This window comes from Euprymna scolopes, chromosome 32 (assembly GCF_053919585.1).
Source record: "Euprymna scolopes isolate OS-2025 chromosome 32, ASM5391958v1, whole genome shotgun sequence".
Taxonomy (NCBI): domain Eukaryota; kingdom Metazoa; phylum Mollusca; class Cephalopoda; order Sepiida; family Sepiolidae; genus Euprymna; species Euprymna scolopes.
The window spans coordinates 74,291,156-74,317,368 of NC_136513.1; the positions used below are offsets into that span (position 1 = coordinate 74,291,156).

The 26,213-nt window shown below is 21.8% G+C and overlaps 1 protein-coding gene across 1 annotated transcript in view; it reads right to left on the bottom strand.

The window, feature by feature from the left end:
* LOC145256438 (BBSome complex member BBS1-like) overlaps positions 1 to 26,213 on the bottom strand; it is a 156,095-nt gene that overhangs the window by 92,621 nt on the left and 37,261 nt on the right. The window contains exons 7-8 of the mRNA XM_080115343.1: positions 25,677 to 25,808; positions 6,381 to 6,487 (exon numbers count right to left, since the gene is read on the bottom strand). Coding sequence (XP_079971469.1) covers positions 6,381 to 6,487; positions 25,677 to 25,808 — 239 coding nt within the window. The remainder of the gene's footprint in view (positions 1 to 6,380; positions 6,488 to 25,676; positions 25,809 to 26,213) is intronic.

Here is a 26,213-nt window from a genome sequence, read left to right on the forward strand (position 1 = left end):
GAAGATCGGGGTCCTTACGTAACTTCATAAGAGAGGGGTATTACATGTTAGCTTTTGGAGTCTGAAACGATTTTTATTGATTGGAAAATATTTTGAGTTCACAAATTCCAGTGAACCCCGGCTTGCTTTTGAAGTGATAAAGAGAGCGAATCTCAACCAAAACGGAAAAAGAAAAAGGGTAACAACTAAAGCTATTTGTTTTTTGGTATTCGTCCAAATTACATCATGATGTAAAAATCTGACAATGAAAGAAGTGAAAAATAAGGTGTATTTTGTTATGCTCGTTCATCCCGCACATCGATTTCTAATCAACTACAGACTCTTCATCTAAGATGAATTTCAACAGCTAACACACTCCGCCAGTAAATAAAGATATATTACATAAAACCATTTGAAGCTACGAAGAGAATTTATTCTTGAACATACAAAACTAAAACAAAACCAAAAAAAAAACACATCCGCCTGGAAGAACCAGACGATAAAGGTAAATAACTGTGTCATTCTTAGGCATCTCGCTTAGTTATCTCCCTTGACTAATAACTCAATACTGGCGTGGTACCTTTTTTTTTTTTTTTTTAAATTTTCATTCAAGAAAAAGGTTCAACTTAAGGGGCTTTCACTGGATGACTTGGACCGCCTTTTCAGCAGCCGGACTATCACTTCACCTCCTACACTCTTTGTGACTACTGGTTGTGGCTAAGATATGACTGATGCTATGTAGCCTGAATCTTAATGAGGCTCAATGATGAATTCATCCTTCTCATCTTTAGACAAGGAGAGTTTCAAGTACTCATCAGGCCAAACTATGGTTTGTTGGCAGGGATACGCAAACCATGAGTACGTCTGACCTGACTCATGTTGAGTGGCGATATAGTTGATTCATACCCAAACTGGGCGTCACCAATCCCTACATCAGACCAAGCAGGTTTTACTGACAGGTCATTCCAGCATATGAATGGAACACCACCAAGTATCATGATATCAAGATCTTCAATAACCAGCCTCTCAAAATAGTACATTGTGTTCCCTCTCTCCAGACTGAGCCTGATCTCTCCAATCACATCGAGTGAGGAGGATCCGTCTACTTGGAAGTTTTCATGATTTTAGCACCTAGATGCTTGATTGTTGAATGTCGAATCATGTTCCTTGTGGCACCACTGTCCACAATGATCAGTGCTGGAAGATGATTAGAGAACATATCAATATAGGGGGGAGGATTTTTCAGTTTTCATTCGCCATGAGGGTGTCATATTTTGTAAAACGTAGATTCCATGAACAAAGCTTCTTTCTTAAAACTGCGTGCCTGTGGAACTCTCTTCCGTTTGCCTGCTTTCCAGCTGACTACAATTTGTCTTCAAGTCCAACATAAACAAGTTCTTGATGAACCATCTCCCCTAAGTAATCCAATTTACAAAATTTCCACTACTTATGTATACCCATTAACACTTATCCTCGAGTGGTCTCCACGCCTTTATAAATGGTGACTCCTTTGTAAAAATAAAAAATCACTTAAGGTCATCAAGGATCTGACAAGCCTTTGTCATATATCGATGATCTAATTCAGGAAGGTAGGTGAATTCACTCAAGAAATGGTCTGTGTTGGAACTCTTAGCCTTACTTTGTATTGAATAAGTCTTCCTTGTGTGGGGTTTCTTAGCATGAAGTGGGGTATTAAATGTCTGACTCACAGACGCCTCAGTTCCCAACTCCTCAAGTACAGAATCCAATGCCAGGAAGATTTCTGGTTTGATTGATGCCATGTGCATGACATCAACTCCATCCTATAATGTTACTTGATTAATTTAGGGAGGGATGAGTGAAGTAATCGCAATTATTTGAGGACTATATAATGTATCTATTTATTTGCCTCCCCACGAGAGCAGAGTTAGACACAAGGTTGCTTTTTAATATGGGAAAAATCAGCTCCCCAAAAAGTGGTACTCTGGATAGGAACAAAAATAAAAATTAAAGATAAATAACTGTAGCAATAAAAAAAAATTGCCTCAATCTAGAACGATTTCTCCGCCACTGGTCGAGGTCAAAAAAGGCAAGGTAGTATCAGAACAGATACTACACTTTGATCCTGTCAGTAATTAGTAGGAAGACAATGAAAGCTGCTAGTCTCTGAAATAATCCTTCTGGGCATTTGTCCAGTTTTAACCTTATAGAATCACAGTCCAAGAAGTGAGAGCCACTTGTAGTGGCTAGTATACAGTGTCTACCAATGTATTTGAAAATTACAAATGGCGCCAGACTTTCTGTTGAACATGGTAAGTTTGGGAAAAGGAGTTAAAAATAAAAAACTATACAAAATACTGTTAAAAACCCACCGCGTTAATGATGCTGGGGTTTAGCAATGGCATTCCATGATATGTTGCCACCTGTCCCATCATCATCTCCACAATATTATTTTTTTTGGATAGCAGTGAGTCTGTTGACATTAAGTACCTCCACACCATCATTTGTGAAACCTCGGTGTGGGTGTGCTCAAGATTTCCTCTTCAAATTCGTCTTATGCAAGGTTATTCCTTCATGTCTCAAAAGAAGAGGTAGTTTCACTATTTCCCATCCACTACTGTTTAGGGGCATGTGCAGACATATCAAGATATGCTTGAGCAGCTGATATATGTGGATAAGGTGGATAAGAGACACAGCAATAGTCCAGTCTCCTCAGGATAATACCTACAGGGGTTGAACAATTAGTTGGTAGGTAATATAATCCTTATTAAAAAAAGATATATATATATATATATACATATATATAGATACATAAGATATATATATATATATATATATATATATATATATATATATACACACATACACACACACACGCATATATATATATATATCTTTTTTTGATTCATCCAGCCTTGACAGACGTGTTCTTAAATATTCTCTCCGGTACTTTTCTTTTAATGATTTGGAATTCATTCCATTTGCGCTTTTTTCCAAGTAACTCTGCCTTTTGGATTAATTTGGACTATTTGGAATTTACCCATTGGATTGAAATTTTAAATTCGACCGTTTTGGATTTTACCATTTTTGGATTTTTACCCTTCACCGGACTGTCCATTCATGTGAAATCTTTTTATCATTTTTCTTTTGCCTCCTGTTCCCCTTACCTCACCCTTTTTATTAACCAAGTAAGATCTGTGACTTACTTGTAGTTTCATTAAATACTTTTATATGCAAAATCCGATCCTGCATTTTGCTAATTCCTGCCCTCTGATGAGAAGGAGAGTATTTCTTCGAAACTCCGCGGATTAAGGACTATCCACTTATCTTGTGTTTCCTCTTTTAAAATTAAATATGTTTTTAACTCTTTTTCAAGATGTCTTTTAACATGTTTTATTAATCATTTGTTTATATATATATATATATATATATATATATATATATATATATATATATATATATATATGTTTTTATATATATATATATATATATATCCTTTGATATAGCAAATGAGGGTAAATAAATTGCTGACACCACGCCATTAAATAAAGATATATTACACAAAACCGTTTGGTGGTACGAAGAGACTTTATTCTCCAGCGTACAAAAAAATTCAAACTAATAAAATAAAAAAACAAATTTTTCAAAAAAAGGTAAAACAGACTGGAGGAACCAGACGATAAGGGAAATAACTCAATAATATATCTCCTAGTTATCTCCCTTGAGCGTTAACTAGTCTTGACTTGTTACCGGCGCTGAGTCTTTTCTAATAGAATTCATAGTACATAAGAAATCAAGCTGGATTTTTCTTTGAATAGTAAATCAATAAAAAGAAAACTCAGATTTAGACCACTTAAAAGCAGGCCGAAACACAATTTCATAATAGGGTAAAATCTTATTTGGTTAAGTTTCCACCTTGAATTTATTTTGTGAAAAATAACTTAAAGCTCTATTAAGCCCACCATGTTGACGAGCGGAGCGTCCTAAAATGCACAGCAAATTTGAAAAACACCAATATTAAAAAATAAATTGCCTGTTATTGAAAATATCATCCGAACTTGAAGTAGACAAATATTAATGACACAAGAGGAAAAAAGTATACATTTATAAAAAAAAAAAAAGGGTGCTTGTGCATTATAATTAGATCGCAAAAAAAAAATTAATGCATTTTAAGTAAAACTACTTTTACATAACTGTGTCTTGTCGAAATTAGTAAAAATTCAAAAATTATGAAAAATGATTGAGTAGAAAATCTGCTAGAACTATTTTTTACAAAAAACAAAACAAAATAAACAAACATTATTATCGATGATCACCATTTTCTAACTTGAAATAAAGAATGTGAAACAAGGGAGATAAGACAGTCTGCCATGCAGAATAGAGTCAACTGCTAAAACTGCATAATTCAATAAATTTTATATTTTCTCGTAATTATTTTTCTATTAGGTCATTTTTTTGTAATTTTTTTCATTTTTGTTAATTTCATCATAACACGTAATTAAGTAATAATACTTTTACTTCAAATGCATTTGAAATTGATATCTGTTGCGGACCAGGTTATAATACCCTAGCTCGCCACAAGAAAATAATGAAACGAATGGAATTGAAGGAAACAAAGACTCAATTGATGGATAAGATAAACGTCGTTTATTTGCTGTTGAAAAAATGAACGTTTTAGTTATAACCTGTGTTCATGTTCACGCGTATGTAACCAATGTTCGTTGTGGGACTGGTGTTGTAGCAAGAAAAGGAAATGTGTGTTCATCTCAAGTTCGGGTCACTATCGTTTGTTCGCGCGTGGGAATTGAAGTGAGTGTTGTAGTGGAAATTGAAATGATAGTCCAGCATATAGACAAAGACAAAGAATGAAGAGTTGACGTCAGTTAGTAGTCAGCTACGCGAAGGTGTTCTCAGGGACCAGTAGTAGATAGAGAGAGAAAGAGTGTGAATGTGTACATACGGTCTGTTAGCTCGTGCCCCATACATAGTCACAGGGGTGTTGACGCGCACGAGCGTGCGCCTCCCGAAAGGGAGGCGGCTGGTTAGCCCAACCTCTCTGGTCGAGAGCTGGTCCTAAAAGAACGAACCGCTTGTTGCTCTCTCTTTTATACTCGTTTCCGGTGGTCATTTGCGCATGTGTATGTTTCCTTAGAAAGCGGAAGTGACGTCGTCCATGTGTGTGTTCATGTGCGCATGTGTGAGTACATGTATATACGTTAGCGTGTGTGTATATATATGTGAATGTGACTGTATGTACGCGAACGTAAATATATGTACGTGTGTGGACGTGGGCGCGTATGTTTATGACATAGCTTGAAATGTGAATGTGTTTTTGTGCGAGACTAGAAAAGGCTCACACATATCCAATTATAATACAAGATCACAGAAAAAAGATTAAAATTTGTTTATACGTATTATTTGGAATCTTCAGACTGTTCTTCTGATCTTGAGTTTCAACGTTTCGGTCAATGTAACCTTCGACCTTCTTCAGGTGTATCTTGTCGAACCCAGGAATGTTTCTGTCAAACTCCAGAATTTCGACTGAATTTTGAACAAAATCTTTTATTTACTTCACGGTGGTAGCATGTTCTCATTCTATCAGCCATGACTGGATAGAGGTTCTAAGTAATTCACAGTTGTATTTTTCCGTCACGTACACTGAGGATTGAACCTTCAACCTTCAGGTGAAGGTCATTTTTACAATTGATTTTTCCAAGTACTCTAACCAGTGTGCCATGGGTCCTTGTGGATAGAAATGTAAAATTTGTTTATATTTAAATTTTACCAAAATAATTACAAAAATAAATGAGACATTGCAAGTTGCAATGGATGGGAAATCTTTATTATATTTCCCTTTATCTGTCTGTCTGTTGGTTCCTCTTTTACTCAAAAACTACTGAGCCGATCTGGCTGAAATTTTGTATAGACTTTTGGTTATTATAAGGTGCAGCGAACTAAGTATTATGGTATCAATTCAATGCATAGTAAGGGATTAACAGGGATTAGTATTTAAGTTCTACTTTTTCTTGGAAACTATTGGGTCAATCTCGCTGAAATTTTGTATGGATCTGGTGTAGCAAACTAAGTAATATGGTATCTGTTTGATGCACCATTAAGAATTAATAGAGATTAGTATTTAATGCAATAAGTACAAATTTAACCATATTCAACCATAAATTTTACATAAAATATTCATTCTAAGTAATTCTAAGATATTGTTGGGGTTTTTCTTTTTCATAGGCTAAAAAATCTAGCATCACAATATTTACCCATTTTACACTGTAAACTCGGCTAGTTTGTAATATCTAAATTTTTACTTTAAGTTTGCTAATGGATGAATTAAGGTTTAAAATTGGGACAAGAATTGCTCAGAGGATGACATTTAGATGAGTAAAAGGAAAATATAGTTTCAGATGCATTACCTTTTAAACGTGTAGATTTTCCCATCTCTGCAAGTGGCAATAATTCTGTACTCGACATCATACATTCCTGAGATGTTCATAAACACGGGAACGCTGGGTAAACTCATCTGAAAGAGATGTACAAGTTAATCAGTTGAAACAAGGGAAACCATTTATTTTTTTATAAATACCTAATATATAAGTTTATACTATATCATTTTCCAAGTCACCCCCAAATAGCATTTAAACTGACCAATCAAACTTTGCTTCAGACTAGCCAATTTTCCTTTCAACGGTTTTGTTGTACCACGTTATTGGCAATTTAATAATGTACTTAAATTTGTTTTGAAAAATTACTTAGTCTGGCCTAGACAGCTGATTTTTATAAAATTACCTAAAAATAAAAAACAGAAGAAATATAACACTTAATTTAAATGAAAAATAGGAGTTATCCACCTTACAACTAAAATTTCATTTCTTTTTCTGCATAAGTTTAAAAATATACAAACAAATAAAAACTAGAAAATTACACGGTTTTACTGCCTCCTGGACAATACCGGTAAGGTAAAGATAGTAATTCATAAAAGAAACGTTTCGATACTTTACGACAATTTATTCCAAAAATTATTTATTTCAGTTCTATACCTGGCAACATAAAACATTTCTTAAATAATTAACTAAAAATCAGAAAGAGGATAATTCTTATTTCACAATGAAAAATATAATAGGAGTTGTCTACCTAGGGTTAAATTGTATTTCTTTTCAAGTTTTAAAATGTGTAAACAAATAAAAATTAATGACCAAAATGACTTTTCTACTTTGTAGGTAAATCTGGATCGGAACGGCTAGTACCTAATATACAGGGTGACCCCAAAAAACGGGCCCCAACTCTAATTAGGCCCCGTTTCTTAGTGTTTTGTCTGAATGAAATGAAACTTTGGTCATAACTAATTTATTATATTCAAAAACATCACATCAAAACACTAAGGTCTTTGGTCTTTTTTTCTCTGTTCTACAGCATATGTTCTAGATGGCCTCCATTTAGCTTTTGTTTGTTTGCTTTTTTTTAGGGGGGGGGTGTCACCCTGTATATATATATATATATATATATATATATATATATATATATATATTATTCTCTGAATGTGTGTGTGTGTATGTTTTAAAAACAAACAACTCACAGATCATTCCTAAACAACAAAGGCTACCCATTTCTCATAACCTGTTGTGCTGGTGGCTTTTCACAAATTAGTTTTATTCATTAAATTGCGTGTGAAAAAAATAAATAATAATATATAAGGTACAGTCGATTTCGCTGTAGATCTTTTCTTTTTAAATTACTTAGTTTGGTTCATACTACTAGTACGGTGTACCTGTACTGTACTACTAGTGATATGAAAACCTTTTAGAAAATCACCAGAAAGTAAAAATCAGTTTATATCAACAATAAATAAAACACTTTAATAGACTTCTAATGAATTTAAAATTTTCCTTCAAACTTCTTTTTCAAAAAACATAACGATTTATTCATTTCTTGCTTCCTTGACTGTACTAACCTGCAGAAATTTAAATGTGATGTGAACAGACATTTCGCTACACAATTCCCCAAAGTCCCCAGTTTGACACAAACCCAAATAGCTTCTTATATCAATATGCCTTTTTCGGGGTAAAAAGAGAAAAATAAATAAATAAAAACACAAGCCAGGCATGCAGGGTTCTCCTCCACGAGTGAAAAATTTGCTTTCACCATGACTAATGTTTGTGCAAAATTTCCAAAAGATCAAAGGCGTGGTTATTGAAAAAGTCCGAACAAATGAATGGATAAATGCTTTGGGGGCAATTTTTCCCCCATAACGCCCTCCGCAGGCAGGGACAACCTGGAAAATTCTGGAAAATCCGTTCAGGCAAAAATTTACATTCACCATGATTAATGTTTATGCAAAATTTTTGGTTAATTAGAAAAGAGCGGACAACCAGAGTTATTCTGAAAAATCTGTTCAGGCAAAAATTTACATTCACCATGATTAATGTTTATGCAAAATTTTTTTTAAATTCAAGAAGTGGTTAATGACAAAAGAGTGAACAAACGAACAGACAAACAATTTTGGGGCAATTTTACCCCTATAATGCCCCCTAGTGGGGCAACCAGAGTTATCCCAGAAAATTCCTTCTGGCAAAAATTTACATTTACCATGATTAATGTTTGTGCAAAAATTTTTTAAATCCAAGGCATAGTTATTGAGAAAAGTGCAAACAAATGAACAGATGAACGGGAGTAAATTACTAGGTCCAATCTCTCCTTTGTCGGGGGACCCATAAAAATAAGAATAATTTGAAGACATAAAATGATGTCCAGTTGATTGGTTGCTTTTGTTTTACGGCATATCAATACTTTTCAGGTTACTTAATGCTGAATCCAGTGATTTTGAAGAAAAAGTTTTTTAATAGAGTATTTTTTTTTTTCAAGTTGGTTTCTATTTAACCCATAGTTGGGACCCTAACAGGTACTACCACTCCGGATCAGAGTGGACCTGGAAGCAATGGCAATTAAAGGGTGGCTTCACACTTCCCAAAGTCCACAAGCTGGGGCCTCACCATCGGATATAGTTTAAGGTCATATCCAGGACCTGTTCAGTTGGAAAGGGTGAGGAGGTGAACCATAGTAAAAAGGATTCATGTACACATAAAACATTTTTTGCATGTTTTTGTTTTATTAAAGAAAGACAAAAATAATATAAAATTAAAAAATGTCAAAATTAATTCTGATGTTTTCGTGTCTTTTTTTCATTAATACAGTGTGATTCTCCTCAAAAATCGCCACCCATTTTTTCTTCTTCTATTATATAAAGAGCAAATGTCTATGTTTGTGTGTTTGTATGTCTGCTAAAAACTTTTGTCATGTGGATCGTACAGGCACCAATGTAACATTGTTAGAAAGTGCGATCTATCAAATAAAAAATATTGAAAAATTGGAAACAATCCTTCATTATTTTGTATAGAAATATCGTTTTGTTTAAAGGGGAGGAGAGGTCAGATAAAAACTTTGTTTTCAACGCAATTTGCAAACCGAGCATGCATGACTCGTCGATACAATCTTTCCTTTAAATAGTTAAATTTCCGATGTTATAACATCTGTGTTTCTGTGAGCCAATCGGTAAAAGCGTTCAGTTACTAACTTCAGTTATGCGAGTTCGCACTTAGCACACATCATTTTTTTTTTTTCTTTTAGTTTCACTTTTGACTGATGGCATCAAAGTCCTGTTTTTTTTTTTTTTTTTTTTTTTTTTTGATGACTGGGCAACGCCAGGTACCCCATACTAGCTATATAAATAATTAATAATATTCACAATCCTTCCGGCAATCCAATCACATTTAGTGCAAATAAACTTCACGCTATGTCTGACTTGACCATCAAGTTAGTCATCAATGTTCAAGAAAACCTAACATCTGGATATGACATGCAACATTAACAATAAAACAAATCTCATTTGGTTCAGTTCGGAAGAGATTTGCAGATGGTTTTGATAAATATTATATTTGAAATATTATATTTGAAATAAATATTATATCGGAAATAAATATTATATTTGAAATAAATATTATATTTGAAATAAATATTATATTTGAAATAAATATTATATTTGAAATAAATATCATATCTGAAATATGATATTTAAAATAAATATTATATTTGAAATAAATATTATATTTGAAATAAATATTATATCTAAATAAATATTATATCTGAAATAAATATTATATTTAAAATAAATATTATATTTTAAATAAATATTATATCTAAATAAATATTATATCTGAAATAAATATTATATATAAAATAAATATTATATTTGAAATAAATATTATATTTGAAATAAATATTATATCTGAAATAAATATTATATTTGAAATAAATATTATATCTGAAATAAATATTATATTTGAAATAAATATTATATCTGAAATAAATTTAATATCTGAAATAAGTATTATATTTGAAATAAATATTATATATGAAATAAATATTATATTTGAAATAAATATTATATATGAAATAAATATTATATTTGAAATAAATATTATATTTGAAATAAATATTATATTTGAAATAAATATTATATCTGAAATAAATATTATATTTGAAATAAATATTATATTTGAAATATGATATTTGAAATAAATATTATATTTGAAATAAATTTAATATCTGAAATAAGTATTATATTTGAAATAAATATTATATATGAAATAAATATTATATTTGAAATAAATATTATATATGAAATAAATATTATATTTGAAATAAATATTATATTTGAAATAAATATTATATTTGAAATAAACATTATATCTGAAATAAATATTATATTTGAAATAAATATCATATCTGAAATATGATATTTGAAATAAATATTATATTTGAAAAAAATATTATATTTGAAATAAACATTATATCTGAAATAAATATTATATCTGAAATAAATATCATATCTGAAATATGATATTTGAAATAAATATTATATTTGCAATAAATATTATATTTGAAATAAATATTATATCTGAAATAAATATTATATTTGAAATAAATATTATATCTGAAATAAATATTATATTTGAAATAAATATTATATTTGAAATAAATATTATATTTAAAATAAATATTATATCTGACATAAATATTATATCTGAAATAAATATTATATTTGAAATAACTATTATATCTGAAATAAATATTATATTTGAAATAAATATTATATTTGAAATAAATATAATATTTGAAATAAATATTATATCTAAAATAAATATTATATTTGAAATAAATATTATATTTGAAATAAATATTATATTTGAAATAAATATTATATTTGAAACAAATATTATATTTGAAATAAATATTATATCTGAAATAAATATTATATTTGAAAAACATATTATATTTGAAATAAATATTATATTTGAAATAAATATTATATCTGAAATAAATATTATATTTGAAATAAATATTATATCTGAAATAAATATTATATTTGAAATAAATATTATATTTGAAATAAATATGATATCTTAAATAAATATTATATTTGAAATAAATATTATATTTGACATAAATATTATATCTCAAATAAATATTATATTTGAAATAAATATTATATCTGAAATAAATATTATATTTGAAATAAATATTATATCTCAAATAAATATTATATTTGAAATAAATATTATATCTGAAATAAATATCATATCTGAAATATGATATTTGAAATAAATATTATATTTGAAATAAATATTATATTTGAAATAAATATTATATCTGAAATAAATTTAATATCTGAAATAAATATTATATTTGAAATAAATAATATATCTGAAATAAATATTATATTTAAAATAAATATTATATCTGAAATAAATATTATATTATAAATAAATATTATATTTGAAATAAATATTATATTTGAAATACATATTATATCTGAAATAAATTTTATATCTGAAATAAGTATTATATTTGAAATATGATATTTGAAATAAATATTATATTTGAAATAAATATTATATTTGAAATAAATATTATATTTGAAATAAGTATTATATTTGAAATAAATATTATATTTGAAATAAATATTATATTTGAAATAAATATTATATCTGAAATAAATATTATATCTCAAATAAATATTATATCTCAAATAAATATTATATCTGAAATAAATATTATATCTGAAATAAATATTATATTTGAAATAAATATTATATCTGAAATAAATATTATATCTGAAATAAATATTATATTTGAAATAAATATTATATCTGAAATAAATATTATATCTTACATACATATTATATTTTAAATAAATATTATATTTGAAATAAATATTATATCTGAAATAAATATTACATCTCAAATAAATATTATATCTCAAATAAATATTATATTTGACATAAATATTATATTTGACATAAATATTATATCTCAAATAAATATTATATTTGAAATAAATATTATATCTGAAATAAATATTATATTTGAAATAAATATTATATCTCAAATAAATATTATATTTGAAATAAATATTATATCTCAAATAAATATTATATTTGAAATAAATATTATATTTGAAATACATATTATATTTGAAATAAATATTATATTTGAAATAAATATTATATTTGAAATAAATATTATATCTGAAATAAATATTATATTTGAAATAAATATTATATCTGAAATAAATATTATATTTGAAATAAATATTATATTTGAAATAAATATTATATTTGAAATAAATATTATATTTGAAATAAATATTATATTTGAAATAAATATTATATCTGAAATAAATATTATATCTGAAATGAATATTATATCTTAAATACATATTATATCTGAAATAAATATTATATTTGAAATAAATATTATATCTTAAATACATATTATATCTAAAATAAATATTATATTTGAAATAAATATTATATCTGAAATAAATATTATATTTGAAATAAATATTATATCTGAAATAAGTATTATATCTGAAATAAATATTATATTTGAAATAAATATTATATTTGAAATAAATATTATATTTGAAATAAATATTATATCTGAAATAAATATTATATTTGAAATAAATATTATATTTGAAATAAATATTATATTTGAAATAAATATTATCTCTTAAATAAATATTATATTTGAAATAAATATTATATTTGAAATAAATATTATATTTGAAATAAATATCATATCTGAAATATGATATTTGAAATAAATATTATATTTGAAAAAAATATTATATTTGAAATAAATATTATATTTGAAATAAATATTATATCTGAAATAAATTTAATATCTGAAATAAATATTATATTTGAAATAAATATTATATCTCAAATAAATATTATATTTGAAATAAATATTATATCTGAAATAAATATTATATTTGAAATAAATATTATATTTGAAATAAATATTATATTTGAAATACATATTATATCTGAAATAAATTTTATATCTGAAATAAGTATTATATTTGAAATATGATATTTGAAATAAATATTATATTTGAAATAAATATTATATTTGAAATAAATATTATATTTGAAATAAGTATTATATTTGAAATAAATATTATATCTGAAATAAATATTATATTTGAAATAAATATTATATCTGAAATAAATATTATATTTGAAATAAATATTATATCTGAAATACATATTATATTTGAAATAAATATTATATTTAAAATAAATATTATATCTGACATAAATATTATATCTGAAATAAATATTATATTTGAAATAAATATTATATTTAAAATAAATATTATATCTGAAATAATATATTATATTTGAAATAAATATTATATTTGAAATAAATATTATATTTAAAATAAATATTATATCTGACATAAATATTATATCTGAAATAAATATTATATTTGAAATAACTATTATATCTGAAATAAATATTATATTTGACATAAATATTATATTTGAAATAAATATAATATTTGAAATAAATATTATATCTAAAATAAATATTATATTTGAAATAAATATTATATTTGAAATAAATATTATATTTGAAATAAATATTATATCTGAAACAAATATTATATTTGAAATAAATATTATATCTGAAATAAATATTATATTTGAAAAACATATTATATTTGAAATAAATATTATATTTGAAATAAATATTATATCTGAAATAAATATTATATTTGAAATAAATATTATATCTGAAATAAATATTATATTTGAAATAAATATTATATTTGAAATAAATATGATATCTTAAATAAATATTATATTTGAAATAAATATTATATTTGAAATAAATATTATATTTGAAATAAATATTATATCTGAAATAAATATTATATTTGAAAAAAATATTATATTTGAAATAAATAAATAAATAAATAAATAAATATCATATCTGAAATATGATATTTGAAATAAATATTATATTTGAAATAAATATTATATTTGAAATAAATATTATATCTGAAATAAATTAAATATCTGAAATAAATATTATATTTGAAATAAATAATATATCTGAAATAAATATTATATTAAAAATAAATATTATATCTGAAATAAATATTATATTTGAAATAAATATTATATTTGAAATAAATATTATATTTGAAATACATATTATATCTGAAATAAATTTTATATCTGAAATAAGTATTATATTTGAAATATGATATTTGAAATAAATATTATATTTGAAATAAATATTATATTTGAAATAAATATTATATTTGAAATAAGTATTATATTTGAAATAAATATTATATTTGAAATAAATATTATATTTGAAATAAATATTATATCTGAAATAAATATTATATCTCAAATAAATATTATATCTCAAATAAATATTATATTTGAAATAAATATTATATTTGACATAAATATTATATCTCAAATAAATATTATATTTGAAATAAATATTATATCTGAAATAAATATTATATTTGAAATAAATATTATATCTCAAATAAATATTATATTTGAAATAAATATTATATCTGAAATAAATATCATATCTGAAATATGATATTTGAAATAAATATTATATTTGAAATAAATATTATATTTGAAATAAATATTATATCTGAAATAAATTTAATATCTGAAATAAATATTATATTTGAAATAAATAATATATCTGAAATAAATATTATATTTAAAATAAATATTATATCTGAAATAAATATTATATTTGAAATAAATATTATATTTGAAATAAATATTATATTTGAAATACATATTATATCTGAAATAAATTTTATATCTGAAATAAGTATTATATTTGAAATATGATATTTGAAATAAATATTATATTTGAAATAAATATTATATTTGAAATAAGTATTATATTTGAAATAAATATTATATTTGAAATAAATATTATATTTGAAATAAATATTATATCTGAAATAAATATTATATCTGAAATAAATATTATATCTGAAATAAATATTATATCTGAAATAAATATTATATCTGAAATAAATATTATATTTGAAATAAATATTATATCTGAAATAAATATTATATCTGAAATAAATATTATATTTGAAATAAATATTATATTTGAAATAAATATTATATTTGAAATAAATATTATATCTGAAATAAATATTATATTTGAAATAAATATTATATTTGAAATAAATATTATATTTGAAATAAATATTATCTCTTAAATAAATATTATATTTGAAATAAATATTATATTTGAAATAAATATTATATTTGAAATAAATATCATATCTGAAATATGATATTTGAAATAAATATTATATTTGAAATAAATATTATATTTGAAATAAATATTATATTTGAAATAAATATTATATCTGAAATAAATTTAATATCTGAAATAAATATTATATTTGAAATAAATATTATATCTCAAATAAATATTATATTTGAAATAAATATTATATCTGAAATAAATATTATATTTGAAATAAATATTATATTTGAAATAAATATTATATTTGAAATACATATTATATCTGAAATAAATTTTATATCTGAAATAAGTATTATATTTGAAATATGATATTTGAAATAAATATTATATTTGAAATAAATATTATATTTGAAATAAATATTATATTTGAAATAAGTATTATATTTGAAATAAATATTATATCTGAAATAAATATTATATTTGAAATAAATATTATATCTGAAATAAATATTATATTTGAAATAAATATTATATCTGAAATACATATTATATTTGAAATAAATATTATATTTAAAATAAATATTATATCTGACATAAATATTATATCTGAAATAAATATTATATTTGAAATAAATATTATATTTAAAATAAATATTATATCTGAAATAATATATTATATTTGAAATAAATATTATATTTGAAATAAATATTATATTTAAAATAAATATTATATCTGACATAAATATTATATCTGAAATAAATATTATATTTGAAATAACTATTATATCTGAAATAAATATTATATTTGACATAAATATTATATTTGAAATAAATATAATATTTGAAATAAATATTATATCTAAAATAAATATTATATTTGAAATAAATATTATATTTGAAATAAATATTATATTTGAAATAAATATTATATCTGAAACAAATATTATATTTGAAATAAATATTATATCTGAAATAAATATTATATTTGAAAAACATATTATATTTGAAATAAATATTATATTTGAAATAAATATTATATCTGAAATAAATATTATATTTGAAATAAATATTATATCTGAAATAAATATTATATTTGAAATAAATATTATATTTGAAATAAATATTATATTTGAAATAAATATGATATCTTAAATAAATATTATATTTGAAATAAATATTATATTTGAAATAAATATTATATTTGAAATAAATATTATATCTGAAATAAATATTATATTTGAAAAAAATATTATATTTGAAATAAATAAATAAATAAATAAATAAATATCATATCTGAAATATGATATTTGAAATAAATATTATATTTGAAATAAATATTATATTTGAAATAAATATTATATCTGAAATAAATTAAATATCTGAAATAAATATTATATTTGAAATAAATAATATATCTGAAATAAATATTATATTAAAAATAAATATTATATCTGAAATAAATATTATATTTGAAATAAATATTATATTTGAAATAAATATTATATTTGAAATACATATTATATCTGAAATAAATTTTATATCTGAAATAAGTATTATATTTGAAATATGATATTTGAAATAAATATTATATTTGAAATAAATATTATATTTGAAATAAATATTATATTTGAAATAAGTATTATATTTGAAATAAATATTATATTTGAAATAAATATTATATTTGAAATAAATATTATATCTGAAATAAATATTATATCTCAAATAAATATTATATCTCAAATAAATATTATATCTGAAATAAATATTATATCTGAAATAAATATTATATTTGAAATAAATATTATATCTGAAATAAATATTATATCTGAAATAAATATTATATTTGAAATAAATATTATATCTGAAATAAATATTATATCTTAAATACATATTATATTTGAAATAAATATTATATTTGAAATAAATATTATATCTGAAATAAATATTATATCTCAAATAAATATTATATCTCAAATAAATATTATATTTGAAATAAATATTATATTTGACATAAATATTATATCTCAAATAAATATTATATTTGAAATAAATATTATATCTGAAATAAATATTATATTTGAAATAAATATTATATCTCAAATAAATATTATATTTGAAATAAATATTATATCTGAAATAAATATCATATCTGAAATATGATATTTGAAATAAATATTATATTTGAAATAAATATTATATTTGAAATAAATATTATATCTGAAATAAATTTAATATCTGAAATAAATATTATATTTGAAATAAATAATATATCTGAAATAAATATTATATTTAAAATAAATATTATATCTGAAATAAATATTATATTTGAAATAAATATTATATTTGAAATAAATATTATATTTGAAATACATATTATATCTGAAATAAATTTTATATCTGAAATAAGTATTATATTTGAAATATGATATTTGAAATAAATATTATATTTGAAATAAATATTATATTTGAAATAAGTATTATATTTGAAATAAATATTATATTTGAAATAAATATTATATTTGAAATAAATATTATATCTGAAATAAATATTATATCTGAAATAAATATTATATCTGAAATAAATATTATATCTGAAATAAATATTATATCTGAAATAAATATTATATTTGAAATAAATATTATATCTGAAATAAATATTATATCTGAAATAAATATTATATTTGAAATAAATATTATATCTGAAATAAATATTATATCTTAAATACATATTATATTTGAAATAAATATTATATTTGAAATAAATATTATATCTGAAATAAATATTACATCTCAAATAAATATTATATCTCAAATAAATATTATATTTGAAATAAATATTATATTTGATATAAATATTATATCTCAAATAAATATTATATTTGAAATAAATATTATATCTGAAATAAATATTATATTTGAAATAAATATTATATCTCAAATAAATATTATATTTGAAATAAATATTATATCTCAAATAAATATTATATTTGAAATAAATATTATATTTGAAATAAATATTATATTTGAAATAAATATTATATTTGAAATAAATATTATATCTGAAATAAATATTATATCTGAAATAAATATTATATTTGAAATAAATATTATATCTGAAATAAATATTATATTTGAAATAAATATTATATTTGAAATAAATATTATATTTGAAATAAATATTATATTTGAAATAAATATTATATTTGAAATAAATATTATATCTGAAATAAATATTATATCTGAAATGAATATTATATCTTAAATACATATTATATCTGAAATAAATATTATATTTGAAATAAATATTATATCTTAAATACATATTATATCTAAATAAATATAATATTTGAAATAAATATTATATCTGAAATAAATATTATATTTGAAATAAATATTATATCTGAAATAAATATTATATCTGAAATAAATATTATATTTGAAATAAATATTATATTTGAAATAAATATTATATTTGAAATAAATATTATATCTGAAATAAATATTATATTTGAAATAAATATTATATTTGAAATAAATATTATATTTGAAATAAATATTATCTCTTAAATAAATATTATATTTGAAATGAATATTATATTTGAAATAAATATTATATTTGAAATAAATATCATATCTGAAATATGATATTTGAAATAAATATTATATTTGAAATAAATATTATATTTGAAATAAATATTATATTTGAAATAAATATTATATCTGAAATAAATTTAATATCTGAAATAAATATTATATTTGAAATAAATATTATATCTGAAATAAATATTATATTTGAAATAAATATTATATCTGAAATAAATATTATATTTGAAATAAATATTATATTTGAAATAAATATTATATTTGAAATACATATTATATCTGAAATAAATTTTATATCTGAAATAAGTATTATATTTGAAATATGATATTTGAAATAAATATTATATTTGAAATAAATATTATATTTGAAATAAATATTATATTTGAAATAAGTATTATATTTGAAATAAATATTATATCTGAAATAAATATTATATTTGAAATAAATATTATATCTGAAATAAATATTATATCTGAAATAAATATTATATTTGAAATAAATATTATATTTGAAATAAATATTATATTTGAAATAAATATTATATCTGAAATTAATATTATATTTGAAATAAATATTATATTTTAAATAAATATTATATTTGAAATAAATATTATCTCTTAAATAAATATTATATTTGAAATAAATATTATATTTGAAATAAATATTATATTTGAAATAAATATCATATCTGAAATATGATATTTGAAATAAATATTATATTTGAAATAAATATTATATTTGAAATAAATATTATATTTGAAATAAATATTATATCTGAAATAAATATTATATCTGAAATAAATTTAATATCTGAAATAAATATTATATTTGAAATAAATATTATATCTGAAATAAATATTATATTTGAAATAAATATTATATCTGAAATAAATATTATATTTGAAATAAATATTATATTTGAAATAAATATTATATTTGAAATACATATTATATCTGAAATAAATTTTATATCTGAAATAAGTATTATATTTGAAATATTATATTTGAAATAAATATTATATTTGAAATAAATATTATATTTGAAATAAATATTATATTTGAAATAAGTATTATATTTGAAATAAATATTATATTTGAAATAAATATTATATTTGAAATAAATATTATATCTGAAATAAATATTATATCTCAAATAAATATTATTTCTCAAATAAATATTATATCTGAAATAAATATTATATCTGAAATAAATATTATATTTGAAATAAATATTATATCTGAAATAAATATTATATCTGAAATAAATATTATATTTGAAATAAATATTATATCTGAAATAAATATTATATCTTAAATACATTTTATATTTGAAATAAATATTATATTTGAAATAAATATTATATCTGAAATAAGTATTATATCTCAAATAAATATTATATCTCAAATAAATATTATATTTGAAATAAATATTATATTTGACATAAATATTATATCTCAAATAAATATTATATTTGAAATAAATATTATATCTGAAATAAATATTATATTTGAAATAAATATTATATCTCAAATAAATATTATATTTGAAATAAATATTATATCTCAAATAAATATTATATTTGAAATAAATATTATATTTGAAATAAATATTATATTTGAAATAAATATTATATTTGAAATAAATATTATATCTTAAATAAATATTATATTTGAAATAAATATTATATCTGAAATAAATATTATATTTGAAATAAATATTATATTTGAAATAAATATTATATTTGAAATAAATATTATATTTGAAATAAATATTATATCTGAAATAAATATTATATCTGAAATGAATATTATATCTTAAATACATATTATATCTGAAATAAATATTATATTTGAAATAAATATTATATCTTAAATACATATTATATCTGAAATAAATATTATATTTGAAATAAATATTATATTTGAAATAATTATTATATATGACATAAATATTATATCTCAAATAAATATTATATTTGAAATAAATATTATATCTGAAATAAATATTATATTTGAAATAAATATTATATCTCAAATAAATATTATATTTGAAATAAATATTATATCTCAAACAAATATTATATTTGAAATAAATATTATATTTGAAATAAATATTATATTTGAAATAAATATTATATTTGAAATAAATATTATATCTGAAATAAATATTATATTTGAAATAAATATTATATCTGAAATAAATATTATATTTGAAATAAATATTATATTTGAAATAAATATTATATTTGAAATAAATATTATATTTGAAATAAATATTATATCTGAAATAAATATTATATCTGAAATGAATATTATATCTTAAATACATATTATATCTGAAATAAATATTATATTTGAAATAAATATTATATCTTAAATACATATTATATCTGAAATAAATATTATATTTGAAATAAATATTATATCTGAAATAAATATTATATTTGAAATAAATATTATATCTGAAATAAATATTATATCTGAAATAAATATTATATCTGAAATAAATATTATATCTGAAATAAATATTATATTTGAAATAAATATTATATTTAAAATAAATATTATATCTGAAATAAATATTGTATTTGAAATAAATATTATATTTGAAATAAATATTATATTTGCAATAAATATTATATTTGAAATAAATATTATATTTGAAATAAATATTATATCTGAAATAAATATTATATTTGAAATAAATATTATATTTGAAATAAATATTATATTTGAAATAAATATTATATCTGAAATAAATATTATATCTGAAATAAATATTATATCTAAAATAAATATTATATTTGAAATAAATATTATATTTGAAATAAATATTATATTTGAAATAAATATTATATTTGAAATAAATATTATATTTGAAATAAGTATTATATTTGAAATAAATATTATATTTGAAATAAATATTATATTTGAAATAAATATTATATTTGAAATAAATATTATATCTGAAATAAATATTATATTTGAAATAAATATTATATTTGAAATAAATATTATATTTGAAATAAATATTATATTTGAAATAAGTATTATATTTGAAATAAATATTATATTTGAAATAAATATTATATTTGAAATAAATATTATATTTGAAATAAATATTATATCTGAAATAAATATTATATTTGAAATAAATATTATATCTGAAATAAATATTATATTTGAAATAAATATTATATTTGAAATAAATATGATATCTTAAATAAATATTATATTTGAAATAAATATTATATCTGAAATAAATATTATATTTGAAATAAATATTATAATTGAAATAAATATTATATTTTAAATAAATATTATATCTGAAATAAATATTACATTTGAAATAAATATTATATCTGAAATAAATATTATATCTGAAATAATTATTTTATTTGAAATAAGCCAACAAATAAACATCTGGGGACAGAAGTCACAAACCTGCAAGTGTGAAATTAGGATCAAGAATCTGACTGATGAGACAATCACCAAAGTATCCCCACATATTACAAGGATTATTATTATTATTATTATTATTATTATTATTAGGCTTTTTATTATGTTTAAAACAGGCAAAAGTGATAACCTGTGAACTTATGAGTGCTTTATGCTAAACTGACTGATTAAATGTGGTACATGGTTACTCTCTATTAATTCCTAACTGTGAATTGAACAGATATCATAAAAATTAGTTTGCTTCAGCTAATCATAATAAAAGTTTATACAAAATTTCAGCCAGATCAGCTTAATAGTTTCTGAGAAAAAGTGGAACGGACAGACAGACAAAGAGAAATCTATAAATATAAAAGCGAAAATGTGTGTATGTATGTATGTATGTATGTATGTATGTATGTATGTATGTTAGCTTTTTGTGTATGTCTATAAAAGGCTTTTTTCGTTGGACTTCTCGGCCAGCTCATTCCTTCTTAAAACTTTTTATATCACGTTTAAATGATAATATCTAAGTTACGAACGGGGGTCGCCTGTCTATTTAATTTGCCTGACTTTCACGCGCTATTTTTTCCATATTTTTAGAACGTCCCGTGTATCTTTCGCTTTTCAGTATAAAACAAGCCAAAACTGGCTTGCAGCACATCATGTTTCAAGGTAAAACATTACGCGACTTAAGTTTCTCGCACCTGTTAATTTCATTTTATAAACATTAAATTAAGAGGCTTTTTAGGTCCCAGGGTTTTTTTCCATTTCCTTTCCACCTCCATGTCAAAGGTTCGGGGTTCAAGCCTACTTTCCTACTAAAACTTTTTTTTTCTTTCACACCTACAAACACCAAGCCAACGTTTTTTTTTAAAACAGGGTTGTCTTGATCACCCCCCCCACACACCCAGGCCACACCGGGTAACCCCCCCCAGCTAGTATAATATAATTTATTATTATTATTATCATTTTTAGTAGTAGTAGTATGTGTGTTTCATATAACTTTTAAAAATAGCAAGTATCAGATTCTCTCTCTCTCTCTCTCTCTCTCTCTCTCTCTCTCTCTCTCTCTCTCTCTCTCTCTCTTCCTCCCTCTCCAAATATTGCACCCAAGGAGAATAAACACCAGATGTATTTTGGACACAAGCATCTTAAAGTTAATTTTATATCTACGGTAGAACCAGCCTATCTACTATGTTTTTAATGTTGCTAGCTTTTCTAATACAAGGTGAATACTTAATTCTGTTTCAAAACAAACATATGGTTTTTATACAAATATGCTCTTTAAAAATATTGATAATTAACAAAGAACCAGCAAGAAAAAAAAAAATTGGGTGCCACATATGTTCAACTCAGCAGAATTAAACACAGCTCTTTCAGAATCAATCAATCATTTATATTATTTTAATTATTCAAACTACTGTTCTAATCTTGAGTTTTATTTTCACAATGTTTCAGTCAATGTAACATTGAATCTTCTTCAAGTGTATCTTGTCGAACTTAGAAATCTTTCTGTTGAACTCAGGAATCGACACAGAATTTTGAACAGAATCATTTTATTTAATCTACAGAGGTAGCAAAAATGGGGGACAAAAATGGTTGGTCACATTCAATGCCGCCAAGACTAAACTAGTTTCATTCAATAATTACAAGAAACCCTCTCTACCACCTATAGCAATGGCCAACGACTCTTTATCTGAGAGTACATCTTTCAAACTCCTTGGCCTAACGTTCACAGGAAACATGAGTTGGAACAATTACATTGAAGGCATTGCTAGGGCCGCTGCAAGAAAGGTGGGCTCTCTCTACCGTGCTAGACAACTACTAACACCCGAAAGTATCCTGTACCTCTATAAGGCCACCATTCGCCCATGTATGGAGTACTGCTGTCACATTTGGGCTGGTGCATCTGCTATTAGTCTCTCGCTCCTTGACAAGGTTCAAAAGAGAGTCGCAAACCTGATAGGCCCTGAACTGACATCTAAGCTTCAGCCTCTGTCCCATTGACAAAATGTTGCATCCCTCTGCCTGTTCTACAAATATTTTAGTGGTGAATGCTCTGACGAACTGCAATCACTTATGCCCCCACGACGTGAGCACCCTCAACAAACCCGACAGGCTGCTAAATCCCACCCCCACACTGTAGAGATCCCTAGATGTAAAAGATCTTTCTACTCCAATAGTTTCTTCCTCAGAACCGCTAGACTTTGGAATTCCATTCCAGGTCCCTGCTTCCCCAACAGTACTGATGTGCAGAAGTTCAAGTGTAACGTGAACCGACACCTTGCTGCCCAAATCCCTACATAGTACCCCAGTAGTTGTTGCCCCTGATAGTTGCCCCCTACATCAAAGTGGTAATTTGCCTTGTTTGGGGTGAAAATGTAATAAAAAAAATTTTTTTAAAAAGCATACTCTCGTTCTATCAGTCACAATTGGGTAGAAGTCCTAATTCACAATTGTATTTTGACTGTCCCCAATGCTGAGAATTGAATTTTCAATCTCCAGCAGAGTGTAGCTTACAGCTAACTTTTACCAAGTACTTTATCAACTATGTTAGAAATTCTTCAGAAACATCAATCATCATTATCATCATAATAGCCTTGAAAAAGAGAAACAGACCAAATATTAAGGTTTCATGTATGATATGAAAAGAAACAGGAATCTTAGGGAGATATCAATCATATCAGTTATTACAGAGCTTATGAAGAACCTGAAGCCCTACCTAACTAATATTCCTGGTGAAGCAAGTACAAAAGAAATCCAGACAATTGCACTAAAGGGAACAACAAGGATACTAAAAAGAGCTCTCGGTTGGTTTCAATAAAAAGCAGGAGAATGTTGGCAACTAGTTTGGCTGCCCCATACCTAGCATTACAATCTTCAAAGAAAGAAAATCAAAAAGAAAGTGATAGTATCCAACATAAATTACAAACTGCACCACCCCTTAAAAATTAAACAAAGATGCCTCCTTAAGTTAAAAAAAAATTACGTATTGAAAGACAAGAACATGTAAATTTTCTATGTAAAATAAAAAACAAAATGCACTTACCGTTTTCAAGACTGTGAAAGCAGCTGGATCCAATACATAAATACTACAATTTTCAGTGCCAATAATAAGACAACTGATAGCGTCATCATCTGTGGACGACTTCCTCAGGGTTCCCATGCATGTAATTACAGGCTACAAATTGAAAGAATGAATGTGATATCAAGCAAAAATGCACATTTTTTAAAGAGGATTGAAATAACTTTAACTGAATAATCTACATAGAAATGTTTAGTTAAAGAAATTAAAGATATGTAATGAGATAATTTCTTCAGTCATGTCTCTTGTCAAAGGTTATCTCCCTTGAACAAGAACTCTCCAGTCTATAAATGACTACTAGATGTATTTATAACCCATTGGGTCACAATTACTACCACTTTTTATTCTATTTTATTCAAAAATTCATAAACTGTGACATACCTATTAGAACATTGTTCTTGCATAACTAAAAATAATAAGCCTTTTTACTTTATTCCTACTTTTTGATTTAAACTTCATGATTGGGTGTGTCTGCAATTTGAGTAAACACGATACATGGAA